The sequence below is a fragment of the Lampris incognitus genome, chromosome 8 (genome assembly GCF_029633865.1).
Source record: "Lampris incognitus isolate fLamInc1 chromosome 8, fLamInc1.hap2, whole genome shotgun sequence".
Lineage (NCBI taxonomy): Eukaryota > Metazoa > Chordata > Actinopteri > Lampriformes > Lampridae > Lampris > Lampris incognitus.
In genome coordinates, this window is record NC_079218.1 from 20,959,930 (window position 1) to 20,981,117 (window position 21,188).

The following is a 21,188-nucleotide window of genomic DNA, read 5'->3' on the forward strand; positions in this document are numbered from 1 at the left end:
AGGATAATGAATGAGCACACACCATCCAAAAAAGGGTGAGAGGGAAATTTTATATAACATCTAGCCATCCATTATCCAAGCCGCCTATCCTACTTAGGGTCGCGGGATGCTGGAGCCTATCCCAGCAGTCCCTGGGTGGCAGGTGGGGAGACACCCTGGACAGGCCGCCAGACCATCACAGGGCCCACAACAACAAAACATTCTCTAACACCAAACTTGGATAGAGTTAAAGAAAATCTTGATACACCAATTTTTTAAAACAGGAAATAAATCAATATAACTGATGTTGATGGATAAACTTGATATGATAGGTGGCTAAGAAAAACAATGATAATACTTTGTGACTACTGTCCCAGTCATCCTGCTCTCAGGATCACGGAGATGCTGGAGCCTATCCCAGCAGTCATTGGGCGGCAGGCGGGGAGACACCCTGGACAGCCAGGCCATCAGTTGGCCTCTCCTCCCTCACTCAGCAAGATGTGAGCCCCACAAGTCCATATCACTTTTCATCCCCATCCACTCCTTCAATGTTCCTTCACGTGTCCTATAAACCATCCTATAAATATTTTGTGGAAACAGGAATCAATATAGTAGATGTTAGATATAGATACCTCTAGACTGCAAGCATTAGTATAAATATATGATTGTGAAGAAAAGAACGTGTGTTATCTAAAAGCTTCCTGTTGAGCCCTGTAGAAGTGTAACTGTATCTGTAGATATTAGGTGGATATTGGGTAAATGTCTGGTATGTAGGCTTCAGCTATACTTGGTATGTCACCTTTGACCAGTTGATGGCGTAAGCAGATGACAACCTTTACAGACAAGTAACCTATTCCTCCTGTCTTGGGGTACTGTTCTGTACAGCCCAGAGTGACCAGGTTTCTTCTCCAGATCACAAAATGTCTTGGTCTCTTGTGGACTGACTTTATAGCTAAACTAAACTAAACTTAAATTAAACTCAACTAAACTGAACCGAACCTAACAACTTAATTTAACTTAACTTTAAACGAACTGAACCGAACTGAACCAAATTAAACTAAATTGAACAGACTGAACAGACCCAAATCTAACTTAACCTCACTTAATTTTGAACTGAACTGAATCGAACCAAGCTAAACTAAATTGAACTGAACTGAACTGAACTAAACTAAACTGAACCAAACCAAATGTGAATTAACCTAACTTAACTTTAAATTGAACTGAACTGAACAAAACCATACTAAACTAAATTGAACTGAACTAAACTAAACGAAACTAAACCGAACCAAATGTAACTTAACCTAATTTAACTTTGAACTGAACTGAACTGAACCAAACTAAACTAAATTGAACTGAACTAAACTGAACCAAACCAAATGTAACTTAACCTAACTTAACTTTGAACTGAACCAAACCGAAACAAACTAAACCGAACTGAACCGAACCTAAATTTGAACTGAACTGAACTAAACTGAACCGAACTATACTAAACTAAACAAAACTGAACTAAACTGAATCGAACCAAATCTACTTTAACCTAACTTAGCTTTGAACTGAACTGAACCAAACTGAACCAAACTAAACTAAACCGAACTGAACCGAACCTAAATTTGAACTGAACTGAACTGAACCGAACTAAACTGAACTAAACTAAACTAAATTGGACTGAACTGAACTGAACTTAACTTTGAACTGCACTAAACTGAACTAAACTAAACTGAACTGAACTGAACGTAACTAAAATGAACTAAACTAAACTAAACTGAACTGAACCAAACCAAACTAAACTAAACGAAACTGAACTGAACTGAACTGAATTGAATTGAACTAAACTGAACCAAATCTAACTTAACTGAACTGAGCTGAACTGAACTAAACTTCGTAAGACTCTATAAGACTGGCCATTACAAGCCACAGATGTGCTTTTCTTTGGTGGTCTAAACTGAAGGGCACGGATGTGGTAAGATCAGTTTGAAAGAGGAAACACACTCGCCTCGTCCGCCTCCACAGCTCCTGTGCTGCTGCCATTGTCTCGGTGAAATTGTGAGCAAGAAGGAGCCTAGGAGGTCACTTACGGTAACATCATAAGATGTGTTATTATAATAGATATTACTATATATGTTGGAAAAAGAAATGTTATGTGGTTACGCTTATCTGAATTGTCTTATACTGTATATATTGTATACTATATATTTTATACAGACAGCAATATTACAAATATAATATTGTCCATGTAACAAATGTTATACAGACAATTGTACAGACAGTAAAAACTTGTGCTTGTTACAGCTTTTCTTGACCTGATTCTGGGATGCTCATGGTGCTGTCAGACCTGTTTGTCATCACAAACATTGTGCATGTCGTATTCAAGTCATGCCAACATTTATGGCAAATTTAAAATAGTCAATTGTGCAAGCAAACAAGATGTTACAGAGAGTGAATGATAGATTTCTTTTTTACCTTTGACTTTTTGACTTTAGCTTTTTGACCAATTCAAAGTGAATTTTTGAGTTTCATTGTGGACAGTGACCCAGTTATGATTTACTTCCGGGCGCTTGCTATGTTAGATGTGTTGCAAGGTAATGACGTTTAACTTTAAGTCAAAGTCATTTATGCAGTCCCCTCTTCCACAGTTAATGAGTCTTTCTCTTATAGTTATTTCACAAAAGAAGTGGAAATGCTCTTGAGCAGAAGCATAAGTGTCTGTGGCTAGATTGTTAGATCAGACCTTTGACATCCTGGACTTAGTTTTCTGACCATGTCCGTTGAAGCTGCTGTAGATAGAGCCAAGGGAGATGACAGCTAAATTCATACTGCTATGCATCCAAGTGCAGAAAGGCTTGAGAACAAGCACTCAGCAGGCCTGGAGTTTAGAGTCACGAGTGCAATCAAGGGATGTAGTTCTTCACAAAATTTCAACATTTCCAGTGAAAGTGATTAATGGACAGAGTACTAATGGTAAATGTAGTAAGTGATTATAAATGCAGCATGCTAGCCCACAAACAGTGAGCTCAGTGAAAAATTTGAACTTTGGTCTTACTGAGGATAGCACTGTGAAATTATGTACGAATTTGTTAGCCACTCACGAGTGATAATTACACAAAATTTAATTAAAAAAAAACAAAAACAAGTCTGAACCAACACTTTAGCCTAATGGTAGTTATGGGTTGTTTACAGAAATCCATATGCACATTATCAATGAGCGGGACATTTCTGTTTTATTTGCGTAATTACCCATCCATTATCCAAACCGCTTATCCTGCTCTCAGGGTCGCGGGGGTGCTGGAGCCTATCCCAGCAGTGATTGGGTGGAGAGCGGGGAGACACCCTGGACAGGCCGCCAGACCATCACACAGGGCCGACATACACACACACACACACACACACACACACACACACACACACACACACACACACACACACACACACACACACATACATATTCATACCTAGGGACAATTTAGTATGGCTGATTCACCTGACCTACATGTCTTTGGGCTCCACACACACACACACACACATATATATATATATATATGCATACATACATATGTACACACACATACATATATATATATACACACATACATATATATACACACATACACACACATACATACATTTATACACACACACACACACATATATATATATATATATATATATATATATATATATATATATATATATATATATATATATACACAGATGCAGGAAAAAAGTTTTAATACATAGCAGTACAAGCCTGTTTCATGCGTCGCGCACTCATCAGCTGCTAATGTATATTAGCAAATATATATATATATATACACACATTGTTTTTTTTCCGAAACTGTCAATGGTGTTGTGAGTGCTCGACAAATAAGTCCTCGCATTCATGCTGATGAGTGCGAGGCACACGAAACAGGCCTGTACTGCAGTGTATTAAAATCTTTTTTTTTCCTGTATCCGTGTTGATATTCCACTCTTCATTAGTTGAGCACTCACAACACCATTGACGGTTTTGGAAAAAAACTCTATATATATATATATATAGGTTGCTTTAGTCACTGGTGACTTGTCTTGCTATCTTTGTCTTCCTTGTTAGAGGACCACAATAGAAATAAGTTATCTTTTTAACTTTATTGTGTTATCCTGGATATTTTCAATGCATATGTATTTGTCGCAGTGTATGACATTTATATATATATATATATATATATATATATATATATATATATATATATATATATATATATAGTGCTATCAAATTCTGAATAGGGCATCCATGTACAGTTGTGAGCAGCGGACTGCAGGTAAATTAACGATATACTTGAAGTATTTGCTGGGGTCAGTAACTTCCTAAGAAATACTATAGTGTACTTGCTAAATTAAATTTGACACAGTTTCCCGTTCTATGAGCCAATAAAAAAAAATTAAAAAAACAACTTGGTTTGAAAGGTGCTGTGAAAGGAAAATTAAAAATTGGGCATTGTTAAAGTCATTGTTCTTCTCTTTTAGGTATGACAGTAACCTCTAATTATCCAGGTGCCATCTTCATGATCGTGTCCCTTGCCTTGCTTGGGATGCTGTCCCTTCTTTGTGTGAGGTGCAAAAGGAAATCCAGTAAGTGTTTTTGCAAGAGGCTGGAAGACTTGATTTAGACACTGAAGTGTAGGCTATAAGTTCTGGCAAAATAGATGAGGTGTACAAAATGACACGTACACAACCTACGCAGAGTTTACAAAGGCTAAGTGCTCACTTTTACACAGTGAGTAAGTGACTGAATTCTACGCATGCTGGAGCAGCCGAGTCTAAGCTGAACGAGGCCAAATGCTCGGATTTATTTAGTTTGTTCAAATCTTCAGTGTGAAAAATGAAAACAGCACCAACGTCAAGTCTCACATCGTTTGGATGATTATTTTTTTTTTACCGCATGTCATGTTTATCATATCTTTACATTTGGAAACATATCAAAATCATGATTTACACTGACATTTGAAATACTTGTAAGTTGTTGATATCGAGAACACACTGATGTGGGCAGATATTTTTTCTGCGCTCTCAGTCTTTCACAGCAGCCTCACAGTGTTTTATACATGAAACCAAACAATTCAATCAACAGCCAATATTTTTTTTTTTAGAGCTGATATCACATGCATGGTCAAACCTAGATAAAGTTTTATAGTGAGTGATAAGCTTGTGATGTGATAAAATCCAGTTTCTGACATGCTGAGCAGGCAATTTCCAGCCACCAGTCGGGCGCTCCTTTAGCCTCTTAACATAACCTTGCTGTAGTTTTTGTCGATGAGCTACAAGTGGGTGTCTCTGATTTGCTGATATCGTGACAACAATCAGCTGTTCTGTTAACCTACGGCTGCAAAATCCAGTGGGCAGACTGATAACTTGGCCCCGGGTAAGCTGAAGCACAGAGACAAGGTAGCTCAGAAAGATGTATTTTATGCAGTTGGCATGGTCAAGTCCTCTGTGGGTTGTCATACAAGGGGGTTGAATGCGCTGTTGAGCCTTCCTCAGGTGTCATGGGCCTGTGTCAATGAAACACAAGCAAAGGAAAACGCCAACTCGATAAGCCCCAACATGCCATGCCAGCACATTCCCACCTCTAATAGCTTGTTTCAAGTTGTTTGGTGAGTGATGCTGCAATGAAACGGGCAGCATCTAGATTCATGACCATGTCCTTTATGGTAGCCACTGATAGGTTAGCAGAAAGGGCCAGGACGTGGTTTAATATTCTAGTCAGTTGTCTGCAATTGGCATATGAGGATGGTTACATCACATCCCATGGTTTGCTAAACGTACACTGATTTTCAGTGAAACTCTTTTTGAGCAAGTGTGTTGTAATAATGTGATGCAGTCATAGAATACTGCAATCGCGTGTGCTTGGCCGGATGTTAATAATTACACATTCTTCTCTTGCAGAAATTATTAATCAGGAAAATCAAATATACGTGGCTCGGACGCAGTAAGTAGACTTACTTATTGGCTTCACATTAGCCAAAGTGAAGGTTCTGGTGTCAGAAAAGTTGAAATATTTGAACTAGCTCCGGGGTTTCAACTGATTTTCACTATGATTTTATAAGATTAGCAATTTTGATAATCAATCTATTTAGACAAAGCTTTAGCAACACTCTAACCCGACATGAAAGGTCTAGATCAGACCTTAATTAAAGTGCTTCACATGTGGTGCCTAATTGTGTTGTTTTTTATATCCTAGTCCGGAAATACCAACACCACGGTCACACATGGAAATAAGAGGCCTCCAGCAAAATGTGCAACCAAGGTAAAGAATCTGTTGGCCTGAATCTAGATTTTTCCACCTTCAAATTATGCGTGGATGCTGATTTCAATTTAGGGCCTCGCTGTATTTTTATACACCATTTTACTGAACACGGCCACTATGGCTATGTGCTGATGCACAACCAAAAATGATAGATAGACGGCAAGACATCAAATGGGGTATTATTATAAAATTACAACACTTGGAAAAATATTGGCTTACGCAATTCTTTTGCAGTGTTTAAAGCAATCAGACTCAATTTGTCAATCTGTTCTTAATGTTCTTATTGTTATTGACTATATATATATATATGTATGTATTTTTTTTTACTTTGTTAAAAGAAACAACGGTAGGAAAAGTGCTCGACAAATAAGGACCAAAATAATCCAGTGATTCAAGTAAATTCTTTAAAAATAATTTATATATATATATATACAGTATATATATATCTCACACTCATCAGCTGCTAATGTGTTTCAACAAAGAATCATACAGTTTGCGCTGCCCAGAGTCACGCCCCTAATTTTGGTTGAACGGCAACCAATCAGATGAGAAAACGTTCAAACTATAACAACCAATGGGGTAGAAACGAACTGGCCACGAGCTGTAGACACCGAAAAAAATATCTCCTTTGAAACTATAAGTAAAACGTCTTTATTACCCCCCCCCCTCCCAATTAGATGATACACATATGACACTAGAGTTTTTTAAATATATGTTTTTAATATTTTAACTACCTGTCCTTCCAACTGTGCCCCAACACCACCCCGATATATAATTCTCATAAATTACCTTGTTATATTTTTAATGTACGCCATTTCAACAGTGCCCTGGCCCCTAATGCTTTTCTAAACAAACTCCAGTCCCATTGGTTGTAATGTTTTCTACCCCTCCGTTGGTTGCTGTGCATCATAACTACCTACCCCATTGGTTGTTATAGTTTGAATGTTTTCCCATCTGATTGGTTGCTGTCCAACCCGAAATTAGGGGCGTGATGCTGTACAACTTAAACTGTATGATTCTTTGTTGAAACACATTAGCAGCTGATGAGTGCGAGACGCATGGAACAGGCCTGTACTGCAATGTATCAAAATCTTTCTTCCTGTATCCGTGTTGATATTCCGCTCCTCATTAGTTGAGCACTTACAACACCACTGACGGTTTTGGAAAAACACTATATATATATATATATATATATATATATATATATATATATATATATATATATATATATATATATATATATATATATATATATATGTATATATATATATATATGTATATATATGTATATGTATATATATATATATATATATATATGTATATATGTATATATATGTATGTATGTAAACTTAGCACAAAAAGTAAGGAAATGTGTGTTTGGTAGATTATTTCTTTGTTGTAACAATGCTTCTTGGCAATAAATCTTATATCAGGCAGCTGATTGTCAGCACCTGGGGTACCAGAAGCTCAAAACAAGAGTCAATAGCAACAGCAAAATAAGCTGTTTGGCATTGGCAGAGAAGATTTGGCAAATTTTTCATGGGCACAACCCACATACTCAGCTCTGCTGCTCATCCCACAAATGCATGTTCCTTACAAATGTGGCCCCATTTAAAAGGGAAATAAACAGGCTTTCCAACGGTATAAGATTTATTGCCAAGAAGCATTGTTACAACAAAGAAATAATCTACCAAACAAAAATGTCCTTACTTTTTGTGCTAAGTATATATATGTGTGTGTGTGTGTGTGTGGGTGTGGGTGTGTGTGTGTTTTTGTATAACACTGCTTTGACAGACAATATGGGCGCAGCAGATTTGCCACGATGCAGCCGGAGACAGGTAAATAAAGTACCTACAAAAACTGACACCGTAATTCACCACAAACTCAGCTGTATGTTGCAATTGATTTAATCAAGAAAATAATTATCTTGTAATCTGGATGACCTCTTATCTCAGACCAGTCGGTGTTGCTTTGCTTGTTTCTTTTCTCCGCTGTTGTGACACTACCGTTTCCTGTTCTTTTGTTCCAGTTACCAGACCCAGTCAGACAACAAGGTGCCTCCTCCATCTGCCTGTAAAATGATCAGCGTGTGAACATTATGATATGCCCCAGCCTATGTGCGCTGCCCGCCTCGTCTCAGCAGTGCAACATCAGCTGTTTGCACAATCGAGTGGTGCAATAATTTCAAACCTAAACAGCACATTACCTATTGCAGACACATTTTAACATGTTGCTAGGGGACTGTTTCTTTGTGTGTGTGTGTGTGGGGGGGGGTAGTTGACAGTTTCAGGATTCAAAATCAAAATATAGGTATTTCTCAACTAATGCTACAATCATTTCCAGCAACGCTTCGGGGAATCCTATGCAATTTTCACAAGGTAAGCCCTTTCAGGTTGCTCAAAGGTTTTCAGCCAGTGCATGAAAGCATTGCGGCTCATTTTAACTGATACCACTCATAGGTAGTTTCTTTTATTCTAGATAAACTTGCAACTGACTCATAATAGTTTGACAAGTCACTTGAACACACAAGGGCTTTCTTTTTTGACCGTCACCACAGTGATAACAGCCGTGACTGGGAAGCAACCAAAGAATCAAAATGAGATATTAAGATGTTAAGTAAAAGATTAAATGCAGAAAAAACATTTTTTAATCGAGTTACAATTACGACATAATTTGATGTGTTGAATTCTGCAAAAAGGTGTACATTCTGTGAAACTTGTTTCTGCAGCATCGCTGGAAAATTCAGAGCCAACATACGTGTAAGTGATTCAATACCTGTCTTGTGAAATAAGAATCATCACTTGACACAGTGATATGTGTCTGTATGCATAATATTATGACATGGAAGTAATTCATGCTGCTTTTGTGCTGCTTTTGCAGAGCTCCTCTCCCAAACTCGGTGTATGAAAATATAGATGACGGGATAGTCAAGAAGGAAACTGGTAAGCCTGTTTTAAATATTATTCTAGTTAAGTCGCTGTGAAATGGTAATGAAACACAACAGTGGGAAATAAAAATATGATTGCCAGCAATCTTTCCACATGCCCCTATTTCAATATCTAGAGTTTTAAAAAGATTGTGCACCAATTTGAAAGTATTGTACAACTAGAATACAATATTTACAATACATGTGGAAACAGATAACTGCAAGTAATGTATTTCCAGTTAAAGTAAAAATATCATGTTCTTTTCTCTAGATACAGCTCAGGATCCATGTGACTACGAGAACGTTTTTCCATCTTTATCAATCAGTGGTGGTATGTTGAGCATTGTCATTATTTTTGCATTGCCTCCGTTAGGTTTATTGGGATTCACAGGTTTCCAAAACATTGATAAAGTACACGGATGTATATTACTAAATGACAAATGAAATATGACCACTTGTACCACAATGAGAATTGCGACGAGATGATGGGTTACTAAGGGTTAATCTGTTACCTCTGCTGTGCCTCCAAACAGAAAATGAGAGTGATTATGAAAACTCTTCATTCTTGGAGCAAATGGCAAAAGAAGGTGAGTTCCTATAAACAGCCACCAACCTTGTTAAAACTTATGTTCAATACTTGAAAAGTGTTTCCTTTAACCTTGTAGTTCCTTGTAATTTTTTTTTTCCTACATAGCCATCCATCCAGTACTAGATTTGCCTTCAGGAACATTCAGTTACCCCTTTGGTAATTAAATCAATTCCTGACAGCAAGGCTTACATTACGGGCAAGATAATGTGCAGAGGATGTGAACGTGTCTCTGTATTGTTCAGAAGACTTCTTAATTCAATGACTAATATTTCTTTTACTTGCATTTCCTGTAAAAGAGAACTCAGCAAAAGCTTCAAAGGGACATAATTCTCACCTGTGAAAAGGGCAACAGAAAAACACTGCTATTCTGTCAGAGTACACGTGCCTAATGTAATGAATATGCATCACAAGTGCACAAACCTAAATAATTTACCTTTTCACTTTTCTTTCTGACAGATGAATCTGAGTATGTGAATATCGACACTGCCTGATCTCAACGCCATCCACAGTCCACAGTACTGGAGAATGCCAATGGAAATACCCCCCCCCCCATGAACATTTGAGTGACACTGCTTAGTTGAAACTGGAATAAATGTTGATGCCAGATTTGTATGGAGTGCTGCAGGTTTGAGGATAAAATGAGTCTGAATAGCTTTATGTGGCAGAAAGAAGATCATCTACCTCTTGAGACAGTATTTGTTTGTCTGTGACATATCCATGCTGCCACCTGGGGGTAAATATAAAATATTACATGACATAGCAGAACGTAGGTACAGTAATCGTAATGAGCTCCACTGAGAAAACGGATCCTTTTCAACAGCGGCAGTCTTAACTATTTACACTGGCCCTAATGCTTTGCAAGTTTTGACAACAGATTCTGATGCAATGGGATACATAAACATTTAACAGATGTAAAGTACTGAAAGAAATAGTACGCACACTTAAGCCTGAGTAATACATATTCTGAGCTTTGCCAGTGGAAAACGAGAATAATTAAACCTCATTGTGAATCATTACCCCCAACCTACTTTCTCTATGTTAGTTATTAAATAAGAAAGCACTCATTTCAACCTGGATTCCACGTGGTACTGAGTGCCATAAGAAAGCATGTGCCAAGGTGTCAAATGTATAATTTTTAAAGACAACATTTACAACACGTCTTAGTGGTTAGCACTGTCACCTTGCAGCAAATGGGTCCATGGTTCGATCCCAACCCTGCTATGTAGGGTTTGCATGGCTTTCCACTGTCCAAGAATGTGCAGATTATGTAAATTGTATGTAAATCCAAAAGCCAATTGGAGTAAATGTGTCCTACGAGCAGTGCCTTCGCCATGATATAGTTACACAGTGTGGCCAATACCCGCTGAAATAGGCTCCAGTCCCCCACTGCTGACCTCCTGGATTAGACCACTGACATAGGAAATGAATGAATGAAAAACAATCAACTAAGGCGTGGTATATGATAAGGATCGAGGCAAGTATGGCAATAAAGGTAATATTATTGTTTGTGAGAGTACATAAATCTTAAAGTCATACAAGTCTGACATTTAAAATACTCGTGATCCTACCAAAAGTTATTATTAAAGAAAGTTGAATCAGTTCATCTGGACACAACATTTACTGACGTCAATAAGCATTATGTCCAGATGAACTGATTCAACTTTCTTTTATTTTCTTACCTGGATTATCGAGCATGCATAAAGACACCAGCAAAAGTTAATATTGCATAAAATTTTGTTTGTTTCCTGCTCAAGGTTCTATTTATCATGATTATCCATCCATCTTAACTGCTTATTAAGCTCGCTGGAGCCTATTTCCAGCAGTCATTGGGCAGCAGGTGGGGAGACACCCTGCCAGGCCATCACACACACACACACACACACACACACACACACACACACACACACACACACACACACACACGCACACACACACACAGATAATTTAGCATGGCCGATTCACCTGACCTACATGTCTTTGGACTGTGGGAGGAAACCGGAGCCCCAGGAGGAAACCCACACAGACACGGGGAGAACATGCAAACTCCACACAGAGGACGACCCACCAAGATTGGACTACCCTGGGGCTCGAACCCAGGACCTTCTTGCTATGAGGCGACCACGCTAACCACTGCGCCACCATGCCGTCCCATCATCATCATCATCATCATCATCATAATAGTAGGCTCCAGCAACCCCACAACCCTGAGAGCAGGATAAGCGGTTCAGATAATGGATGAATAAAAATAATAATAATACATTTTATTTGTGGGTGCCTTTCAGCGCAATCAAGGACACCTTACAGAACGCAGTTAAAAAAAATACAAGTAGCACTGTATCAGACAGCATAAAATCAAAACCAAGCAGGGTAGACAATAAAAAGTTAATACAACAGCTAATTATAAAATTATCATCTGCACAGAACTCAATGAAGCGTGGATCAGACTGAATATGCCAGTTTGAAAAGATACGTTTTGAGATGGGATTTGAAGGTTGAAAGGGAGTCAATGTTGCAAATGTCTTGTGGGAGAGGGTTCCATAGGCGGGGGGCAGAACGACTGAAGGCTCTGGACCCCATGGTAGTCAAGCGGGCCAATGGTGTGGTGAGTTGGAGAGCAGAAGAGGATCTAAGTGTGGGAGGGCGTGTGGATATGAAAATATTGGGAAAAAAGTTTATAAGCTGACTTGAGGTTTTTTTGGGGGTTTTTTGAGGGAAAAAAAGAGTTAATGGGCTAAATGGGCGATCGAAACGCATTTGCCGAATTAAAAACGAAACGTGAATAGAAGTTAGCTACTGTGTGTGGTATATGTGTATTTTTTGTTTGATTTCTTTGAATTGGTGGGGGGTCTGTAGGCTGGAAGCCATGCCAAGGCCTACAGTTTACCTCACTCTTTTCTGTTTTGTGTAGCTGTGTTGTAATCTTTGATTCTGTAGAGTTCGATGGGTTTGTGAAATGTTTTATTTCCCTATTGGTTTGGTGTTGTATTTTGAATGGGTTTTTTTTTTTCTCTACAGAAAGAAAGAGGGGGGGGGGAAAGAGTTGTTTCTTCTGGTCCATCTTTGTCGTGGTTGTTAAAGTACTGTAGTAAATTCGGGGATAGCCCGAGTACCGCCGAAGCCGGGGCGCGATCCCGGATTTCCCGCATCACGAACGACAACGTTAACAGTCGACTAAAGACGCCGGTCCGTTAGTCGAGGGCTAGCGAGTCTATTTATCCGTGCACGTTACAGCATGGATACATCTACGTCTGGGGTTTTAGTTGCTTAAACAGACCTGATGGAAACGAATCTAACTCGAGTTTTTTCCATTGGGACCCTAGAAAAGTTTGCTTGAAAAACCTTTTACTAGCAGAGCGCTAGCTGTCTCTGACCACCACGTCGTTGAGTTGATTGTTTACGTTGTCAGGGAGACGCCACGGTCATTGCGTAATCAGACCACGCCCACAATCCTGACCAGACAGGGGGGTTTTGAGGGGTTTTGAGCGAGTTCCGTTTTGGTTAATGATTTTTTTTCGATCTTTGGGAAATGCTTTTTAAGTAAAACATGTTTAATATCATATAGACAAGTTTAATATTCAAGGAACCAGGGTAAGGGGGACTCAAATCCCTAATGGGATGAGTGGCTTGGTGAGAGGCAGATGAGAGCGGGGTGGCTTATCTCGTGTATTTGACCAAATAGCTACTAATAGCCAGATGGCGTGCAAAGCCTAGGTATGCTGATAGCTAGCATTTTTTGTATTGCAGGCGACTGCACCTTTTTTGTTGTACTCGGGACAGGGTCAAGTCAGGTCAATTTTATTTGTATAGCCCAATATCACAAATTACAAAATTGCCTCAAGAAGTTTACGCAGTTGTTAATACCAAAGAGCCACTGAGAATGCTTACTAACACTCGCCAAAAGCTATTTGCGTGGACACTTGGGGAAAAAATGTAAAAGTGAAAAATTAAAAATTAATGAATCCTAAGAATTTACATGCAAACAGGTTTCTTTTCGCTATTTTAGACAGCAGCTTATGAACAAATATTCAAATCATGAGCACTTTTGACGGGTCGAATTGCTCATCAGTGAAATTTACAAACCCTGACTTCGTCACAAGTGCTCTATTTTCCGATTTTGACGAGCGCCGGAAAAGGCGGCCCTCCCCTGTGGATTCCCGAACGACGAGGAGACAGAAGGGACAAAAATCTCCTTCGCATTATAGCACCGGAGCGGAACGGGTAAATCGGCCCCCTAACATGGGAATTGGGGCTATATTAGGGTGCCCAGCGATCTCACAAACTCTTTCGATTTGGAGCCCCAAGATGCGACACACGTATGCAGTGGTAAGGGTATTGCACGGCACAGAGGCGAAATACATGAGCGACTGCGCGTATGACGGGCCCCACCCCCTTTTCGATAATAAACCCACCGACTTGACGCCGAAAACAACACCGGCGGACCGGCGTTTGGATTAAATTGTCACCCGGCTCCCCTCGCTTGCTTTTCGGTGTGTGGCGTGCATGCAGCAGAATGGATCGGACGAGGGTCCATCCAACGGCGAGCGCCAGTCTCCGTCTTTCCGCATCGCCAGCCCGTTGCCATCGGCCACTTCGCGGGTGAGGAGGTTCGTCCAGGAGAGACGGGCGCTACCTCTGCCTAGAGTGATGGTGGTATTCTCGGCCGCAAGTCAAACCGAGAAACCGGGCGGTGCAATGTCGAGCTCCGACACCGCAGAGGAGGACTTCGGGAAGCCAGCACTCCCGGCTCCGAATCTAAACCTGGGCAAGGCTCTCAGGTCGACCCTGGGCACACTTCATGAGGTAGCGCAATCGTGCATGTTGCATTGGTAGAGGATTAATGGTTTTACTCTGACTGTACATGGGCAAATCCAAAAAAACAAAACAGTGGCGTTTGACAGTAAACAATGACGTTTTTGTTGCATGGTCACAACAACACATAGACAACGCGGATGACATTTGTCGTCGTCATTCTTAATGTCCACGTTTCCTGTCCGGTGCTGCGTTCACACAGTTTGGGCGTCTCTAAAGGCAACAGGCTTATGATAATTCCCCATGCATGTCCCAGTTGTCTTCCGTGTGATTGGTCAAGGAGGCGGTATTGGCCGAGAGTCTAGGCCAATAGGGACAGCGTCTAGGCCCTAGACGCTGTCCCTATTGGCTTCCATTGTCACACGGCTGGTCTCTGTCACTTTTGGCCGGAAATGGCAACGCCTAATCAGGGGAAGCCTATTGCTGCGTTCAAGACAACTCGGAACTCAAGACATCTGAAGTTCAAAAACAAAAACAATAAATACATGAATAAAAACACGGATGCCGTCAGATGTCTTGTTTTTCATATGCATTTTTGAGCAAGCTAACATCTGCTTAAGCTGGCTTGGCTGATAGACATTATGTTTGAATTTCACATATTGCTATCATAGATAGATACTTCTAACACATACAATTGTACACCCAAATAATCATTAAAATTGGAATTAACACTTTTATTTTCTTACATGTACGATGAATGCTGCCATTTTTGTTCCACCGGGGCTCTGAAATGATGTGTCACATCTTATGACTGTCAAGGCAGATGATGTATAGAATCAAGCCTGTAATAGCACACTTTCTTTTGAAATATAGGCCTTTTAAAATGTGTGTCATTGTATTGTCATAATCCAGACCTCTGGTTTCAGCCTGCCCGATATATGACCTCTTTCTCTTTACAATTTCCATTAAGTTCCCAGAGGTCATTCCTCTGAATGTGGGGGGCACATACTTCACCACCCGCCTGTCTACACTGAGGCGCTACGATGACACCATGTTGGCTGCCATGTTCAGTGGACGTCATTACATCCCACGCGATGCCGAGGGTCGCTTTTTCATCGACCGGGATGGGGCATACTTCGGGTAAGCACAGACTTGTGCTTATATTAGTCAATGCCTGGCTGTGCGTTGATCGTGAGGGGTGAGTGGATTTAAATCTTGAGTTGGTTTAGCATTCATTGTAACATGAAAAACCAAAAGCACCTCAGAAGTGTTTCTCAAAGAGGAATCTCTAAATCACAATACAACATATGTTTGTACGGTTGTGCTGTGTTTGCATGTACTCATGAGAATATTTCCATTCAAAGGGACATTCTGAACTTTCTGCGAGAGGGTGAGCTACCTCACAGGGACCGTGTAAGGGCGGTACACAGAGAGGCCCAGTATTATGCTATTGGACCCCTACTGGACAGCCTGGAAGACACTCAGCCTCTAACAGGAGAGAAAGTTCGCCAATCCTTCCTCGATCTGCTGCCATACTATAAAGGTGATTAGAATTTTCCATCTGATAAGAATGGGATTGTTTGTCTCATTATCACAATTATTGTTGGCCGTATTGCAGCCACATCCACATTAGCATAACCAGCAAATTATGTGCAGGGGGTGTAAAAAAATATTGGAAGCACCATATGAAAAAGGGTTGTCATCTTAAAATAAGTGAATCATGATTATGGCAATGGTAGCTATCAAAGATCATATGTTGAATGCCATTTATGATAATTGATGCGTAAATTATACACACATCAGCCAAATAAACTACAAAAATATTTCATGTAGTTAGGGAACCAGTCTTGGAATTTATAACTGCTAAAGACAGTGACCTTTTTTCCCACACCTTGATGGGTTTATATTTAGAGAAAGCTAAAGGTTCCCTTCAACCTGCAATGTGTGTTACCAGCTATAAACATGAGGGTAATTCAATAATGTGGTGATACTTAATCATGGGCTATGGAGGGCCATATGCATGAAAGTTTTCTTTCCAATCCAACACTGCACCAACTGATTTCACTAATTAGCACATCTGCAATCCCTCCATGGCACATGATTTGAGTATCACAGTTATAGTGGTTCATGCAGCCATCTCTTCGGATTTGTTCGGTCTCATGATTGCTTTACATGATTTTATAACAAAGTAAAAAGTCATTTTATGTGAATAGATGCTAACACAGTTACCTCGTAACGTTCCAGTTGTTTGAACATTATTTCTTGATGTCATTTTGTCCACCCCCTGTGCCTTTTTATTATAGTACATGTGATATCTAAAGTTATCATTGTGATTTTTTTTTTTTTTTTAATTTTGGACACTGATTACAAAAGCTGAATCTGAGCATGTAAGGCCAACTTGTAGTCGCTTTTTAGCTCCATGTGGAGGAGAAACATTTTTTTTCTTTCTTCTTTCTTTAACAGCTAAAAGGCAGAGTTGTTATCTTCCAATACTTCAAATATATTCTGTGTGTGTGTGTGTGTGTGTGCGCAAATCTTTTTTCATTGTTGCCAGACAATCTAGAGCGCATTATGGAGATTGCCAAGCTAAGAGCCATGCAGAGGAAGGCGCGTTTTGCCAAGCTAAAGGTCTGTGTCTATAAGGAGGAGATGCCCATCACACCATATGAGCGTCCACTTTTCAACTCTCTTCGCTTCGAGCGCACGGACAGTGAGGCCAAGCTCTTCGAACACCACTGCGAGGTGGACGTGTCCTTCGGCCCCTGGGAGGCAGTGGCAGATGTTTATGACCTGCTGCATTGCATTGTCAGTGACCTGGCTGAGCGTGGTATTACTGCTGAACAGCAGTGCATCGGTGTCTGTGACAAGCACCTTATCAATCATTACTACTGCAAGAGGCCAATCTATGAGTTTAAGATCACGTGGTGGTAAAGCTGGAGGGAAATGGCCTTCTTTTTCATCTCACAACTGCGGGGGAGTGGTTCACAAAGCAGATGGATGGATGACCTGAAATGATGGCCTCTTTTCACCCTATTCTAGGCTGAGACAGGATGGGATTCAAGACAATTTCTCCAGACCTCTGGAGGCAAAGAGTCCTGATCATCCTAACGATTATTAAGCTTAAAGGTGCTATGTGTAATTCTACTTGAAGCCTGACCCGTACCGCTCAGTGATAAGAAAAACAACAATAAATCAAAGCAAGCAAGACAAATAAATTCAAATCGAAAGCCAGAGGATGTGCAGAACGTTTGCCAACATCTGCTATCTTCCAATGCCCTCAGTAGATGTAATTTAGCTGTTAGCTGCATAGTTATGAGTGTGAGCAAAGTAATTTGATGGTTTGGACATCAAACATGAACAAGTAGCTCAGCAGGCTCAGCTCTTGTGCTTTCTGACTGCAGAGATCTTGGGATTGGGGAGGACATGAGTCCTTTACTTCGTAAGAATCACTACCATTCAGCACCCTCTGCTGATATTTACAAGTCATCATGTTTCTGGAAAGCCAAAATATTACACATAGCACCTTTACATTTATTTTTCTTATTCTTTTTATGTGTAACATGCATTACTTCATCCCAGTGATTCTCGAGTGATGGGTTAGGTTCCAGGAGCCAAAATGAATAGTAGCATCAAACATAAGTCTGAGTTTGTCCTGTTTGTATCCCTACCTTAAAAAAAGTCAGGATTTGTGGTTGAGGTCTTATAAGCTGTTGTTTTATTTATTTGCTTAAGAATGTTATAGTCAATTGGCAAATGCTGTTGGTTGCTCACATTAACCTCTGTCTCTCATGGCACTGACATACTAATCCTCTATAATGTTTTTCCATAATCAGTGTTAATTTGGTAGTTAGTTGTATTTTTGTTATGAAAGAAAGACTTCTCAACTTAACTGGATATAATTAAGTAAGCTAGTGAGAGGTTTCTAAGACTATATGTCCATATGTAAATAACTATTTTTGGTACTAATTGTGTCATTTTGGCTTACACATTATTTCATATCAATTTTTATAGGTTATGTTTGCTTAGAAGTAATCCAGAAACAAAGATATCATCAAGGTCAACCCACAGCTGATGTCAAATCATTCTCAAATTGATTGATTCAATCCTTTATCCATGCACTGACTGTATTATAATAGCTAAAGATGAATTTTAAATGTATTTTTAGGCTATAAATGATTTTATTGTAAATAGCTCTATTTTTTTTCTGTAAACATCTGTAACCTGTTTTGACTCACAGTGAAGTCTGAAAGTTGCACAGATTTATTTATCTGATCCAAATAGCTGCAATTGCGTTGTTCTCATCCGTTATGCCAGAATTACAGCAATTCAATTTAGTACACAGTCCACTGTGAAAGTGCATGCAGCATTATTAATACTTCACCATTTGACATATTTAAAGTGAGGGTTTATGAATGACAACTTTACCATTCGGTGTACACCAGATCACAGTTGATAGAAGAGAGATCATCTTACAAATGAGTACAAAGCATCTCACTTGAGTTGGTTTGAATCTGACCATTCCCTACACATGACCACCGTTTAACATGTTCTGCACAGCTCTGGGCTTTGATGTAGAGAGAGAGCAAAGATGGGAGCAAACGTTCTGAGCCTGTCTTAATCATGCAAAAAAGAAGCAGTATATAATTTCCAAGGAAAAACCACACCCAACATTTTGGTTGTAAAGCCAAAAGATGTGTCTGGTGCTGAACTGGCACCCACAAAACACTAATACCCTCTGCAAGGAGCAGTGATGCCAGCATCATGCTGAGCTCTTTCTCTCTGGTATGGACAACACTCTTGTCATGAGACAGGGAAATTTTGATTAGCTGCAGATACCAAGACACTAGGGAGCAAAATCTCTCAATATAAATAACACTATCTTTTAAGAGCAAATCTGATTTTTACAAATAGCATAATTGCTACCATACTAAATACATTTGCTAAAATAGTACTAATGGTAGCGTTACTGGTCTGTGTTGTCCTGTTATGACAGGAAAAAAGGGCCCTAATGGTACAGTTCAAGTGAAGATTCAGTCAATCTACTGTATATCTTGTACAAATTGCTTAAAGCCAATGAAAAGGAATGGATATAAACGGACACTTTATATTTTGAAATGGTTCTTTAGGCATTCTGTTAGATTAAACAAGTTACACTACAAGATATGCAGTTGAAAATACAGCGGTGACACTTATGTGATAGTTTTAATTGCTCTTTTTGTATTTCAGTTATTTATACTATACTGGCCTCATAGTATTTATATTAAAATATACTTAAAAACAGTTTCTCTTGCTGCATGTTATTTTGTTTTTATAGCATTTTAGAATAAGATGTCCGTCTTAAGTGCCTTTTCTTAAATGTACCATATTTTACATTTGCTTTTGGTTAAAGTATTTTATTCCGTGCCATAATTTTCACAAGTCAAGCATTTAAGTTATTTTGAGGTTGAATGATGATGTGCAGTTCAACTCGGAACCTTTTCACATCCAACACAAAAAAGTAGTAACCAGAAAATGTTTGATCTTTGTCAATAAATTATTTAATAGTAATGAATGGGGGAAAGCGGCAGCATTGTTAACTGAACAAACAAGACTGTCGAACGCTCCTACTTGATCCATTATGATAATAGTGTTCACTTTTTAGTTCACAATTTTTAGTAGTATTTTAAGTTATGAATGACGTGCATTTTCCTCCTGCCCCCTTTTTGAAATCCTATGTTGACGATGGGCTGTGCTACACCTCTTTTGGAGGTGTGATTTTTAAAACCTTCGGTTGGGTGATCCATTGTTCCAATAATACCTGGATCAATCTGCTGGCTGGTGACTGTCATCAGATTTCTTGGCTGTAGATACTAGGTGCTGATGGCACAGGGACATTTTAAATACAATTCAGCTCTATGAAGTTGACATAATTCAGTCTGCAGTGCAACCTGTGTTGAGAAATTGTTTCATTGCTGTATTATTATTCTATTTATAGCAGTTAAAACACAATTTGCCTTAGTGTGTTGGTGTGGTAATTCGTTTTCTGGTGAAATATAAACACAGCCAGCTGATTCGTTGTTGCTAAATCAAATTTTTTGGCTGAATTTTGTTCTAATGTGAGATACATTTTTAAAAGATAACACATAGAATGATTGATTGATGGCAAAGAGAAATGACTCGGATAATGCAATTTAAAGGATAGTGGGAGACAGTTGCTGCTAGTAGTTCTGCCGGGCCCCTGACTCTAATAAAGGCCCCGTTCCGCTGCAAAACCATGTTGTTTGTAAGGTCTTGTGCTGGCAAACCACAAGCACTGAAAGTGTTTTTTTTTAATTATTATTATTATTATCGGTAAGACAGTGGTTAGCACTGTTGCCTCACAGCAAGAAGGTCCTGGGTTCGAACCCCAGGCCGTCCCGGATCCTTTCTATGTGGAGTTTGCATGTTCTCCCCATGTCTGTGTGAGTTTCCTCCCGGTGCTCCAGTTTCCTCCCACCATCAAAAAAACATGCATGTTAGGGTTAATACTCCTGTCTGGGTCCCTGACCAATGCAATGCAAAGAAGAACTGGAGTTGGTCCCAGGTGCTGCGGCTACCCACTGCTCCTATACAATAGGATGGGTTAAATGCAGAGAACAAAGTCATTGTAAGAATATAATGTCAAATAAAGTGGCTTTCTTTCTTTC

At 39.4% G+C, this 21,188-nt stretch overlaps 2 protein-coding genes across 3 annotated transcripts; both read left to right on the forward strand.

Annotated features, from left to right (window-relative positions):
• The first annotated feature begins 2,012 nt into the window (after window positions 1-2,012).
• On the forward strand, window positions 2,013-10,785 carry si:dkey-183i3.6 (LAT2 domain-containing protein). 2 transcript variants are annotated; one of them, XM_056285471.1, is made up of 12 exons: window positions 2,013-2,055; window positions 4,480-4,584; window positions 5,899-5,941; window positions 6,194-6,259; window positions 8,054-8,097; window positions 8,289-8,313; window positions 8,603-8,637; window positions 8,958-9,018; window positions 9,140-9,201; window positions 9,457-9,516; window positions 9,719-9,772; window positions 10,231-10,785. In XM_056285471.1, the coding sequence occupies exons 2-12, from the start codon at window positions 4,482-4,484 to the stop codon at window positions 10,263-10,265; spliced, it is 588 nt and encodes a 195-aa protein (XP_056141446.1). In that variant the 5' UTR covers window positions 2,013-2,055; window positions 4,480-4,481; the 3' UTR covers window positions 10,266-10,785. The 2 variants fall into 2 exon arrangements, with proteins under 2 accessions (XP_056141446.1, XP_056141447.1); XM_056285472.1 differs by having other exon boundaries at window positions 8,988-9,018.
• Window positions 10,786-14,169: 3,384 nt separating this feature from the next.
• kctd7 (potassium channel tetramerization domain containing 7) lies at window positions 14,170-19,849 on the forward strand. Its single transcript, XM_056285227.1, has 4 exons — window positions 14,170-14,574; window positions 15,494-15,663; window positions 15,888-16,066; window positions 17,078-19,849. The coding sequence occupies exons 1-4, from the start codon at window positions 14,275-14,277 to the stop codon at window positions 17,452-17,454; spliced, it is 1,026 nt and encodes a 341-aa protein (XP_056141202.1). The 5' UTR covers window positions 14,170-14,274; the 3' UTR covers window positions 17,455-19,849.
• The last annotated feature ends 1,339 nt before the right edge of the window (window positions 19,850-21,188 follow it).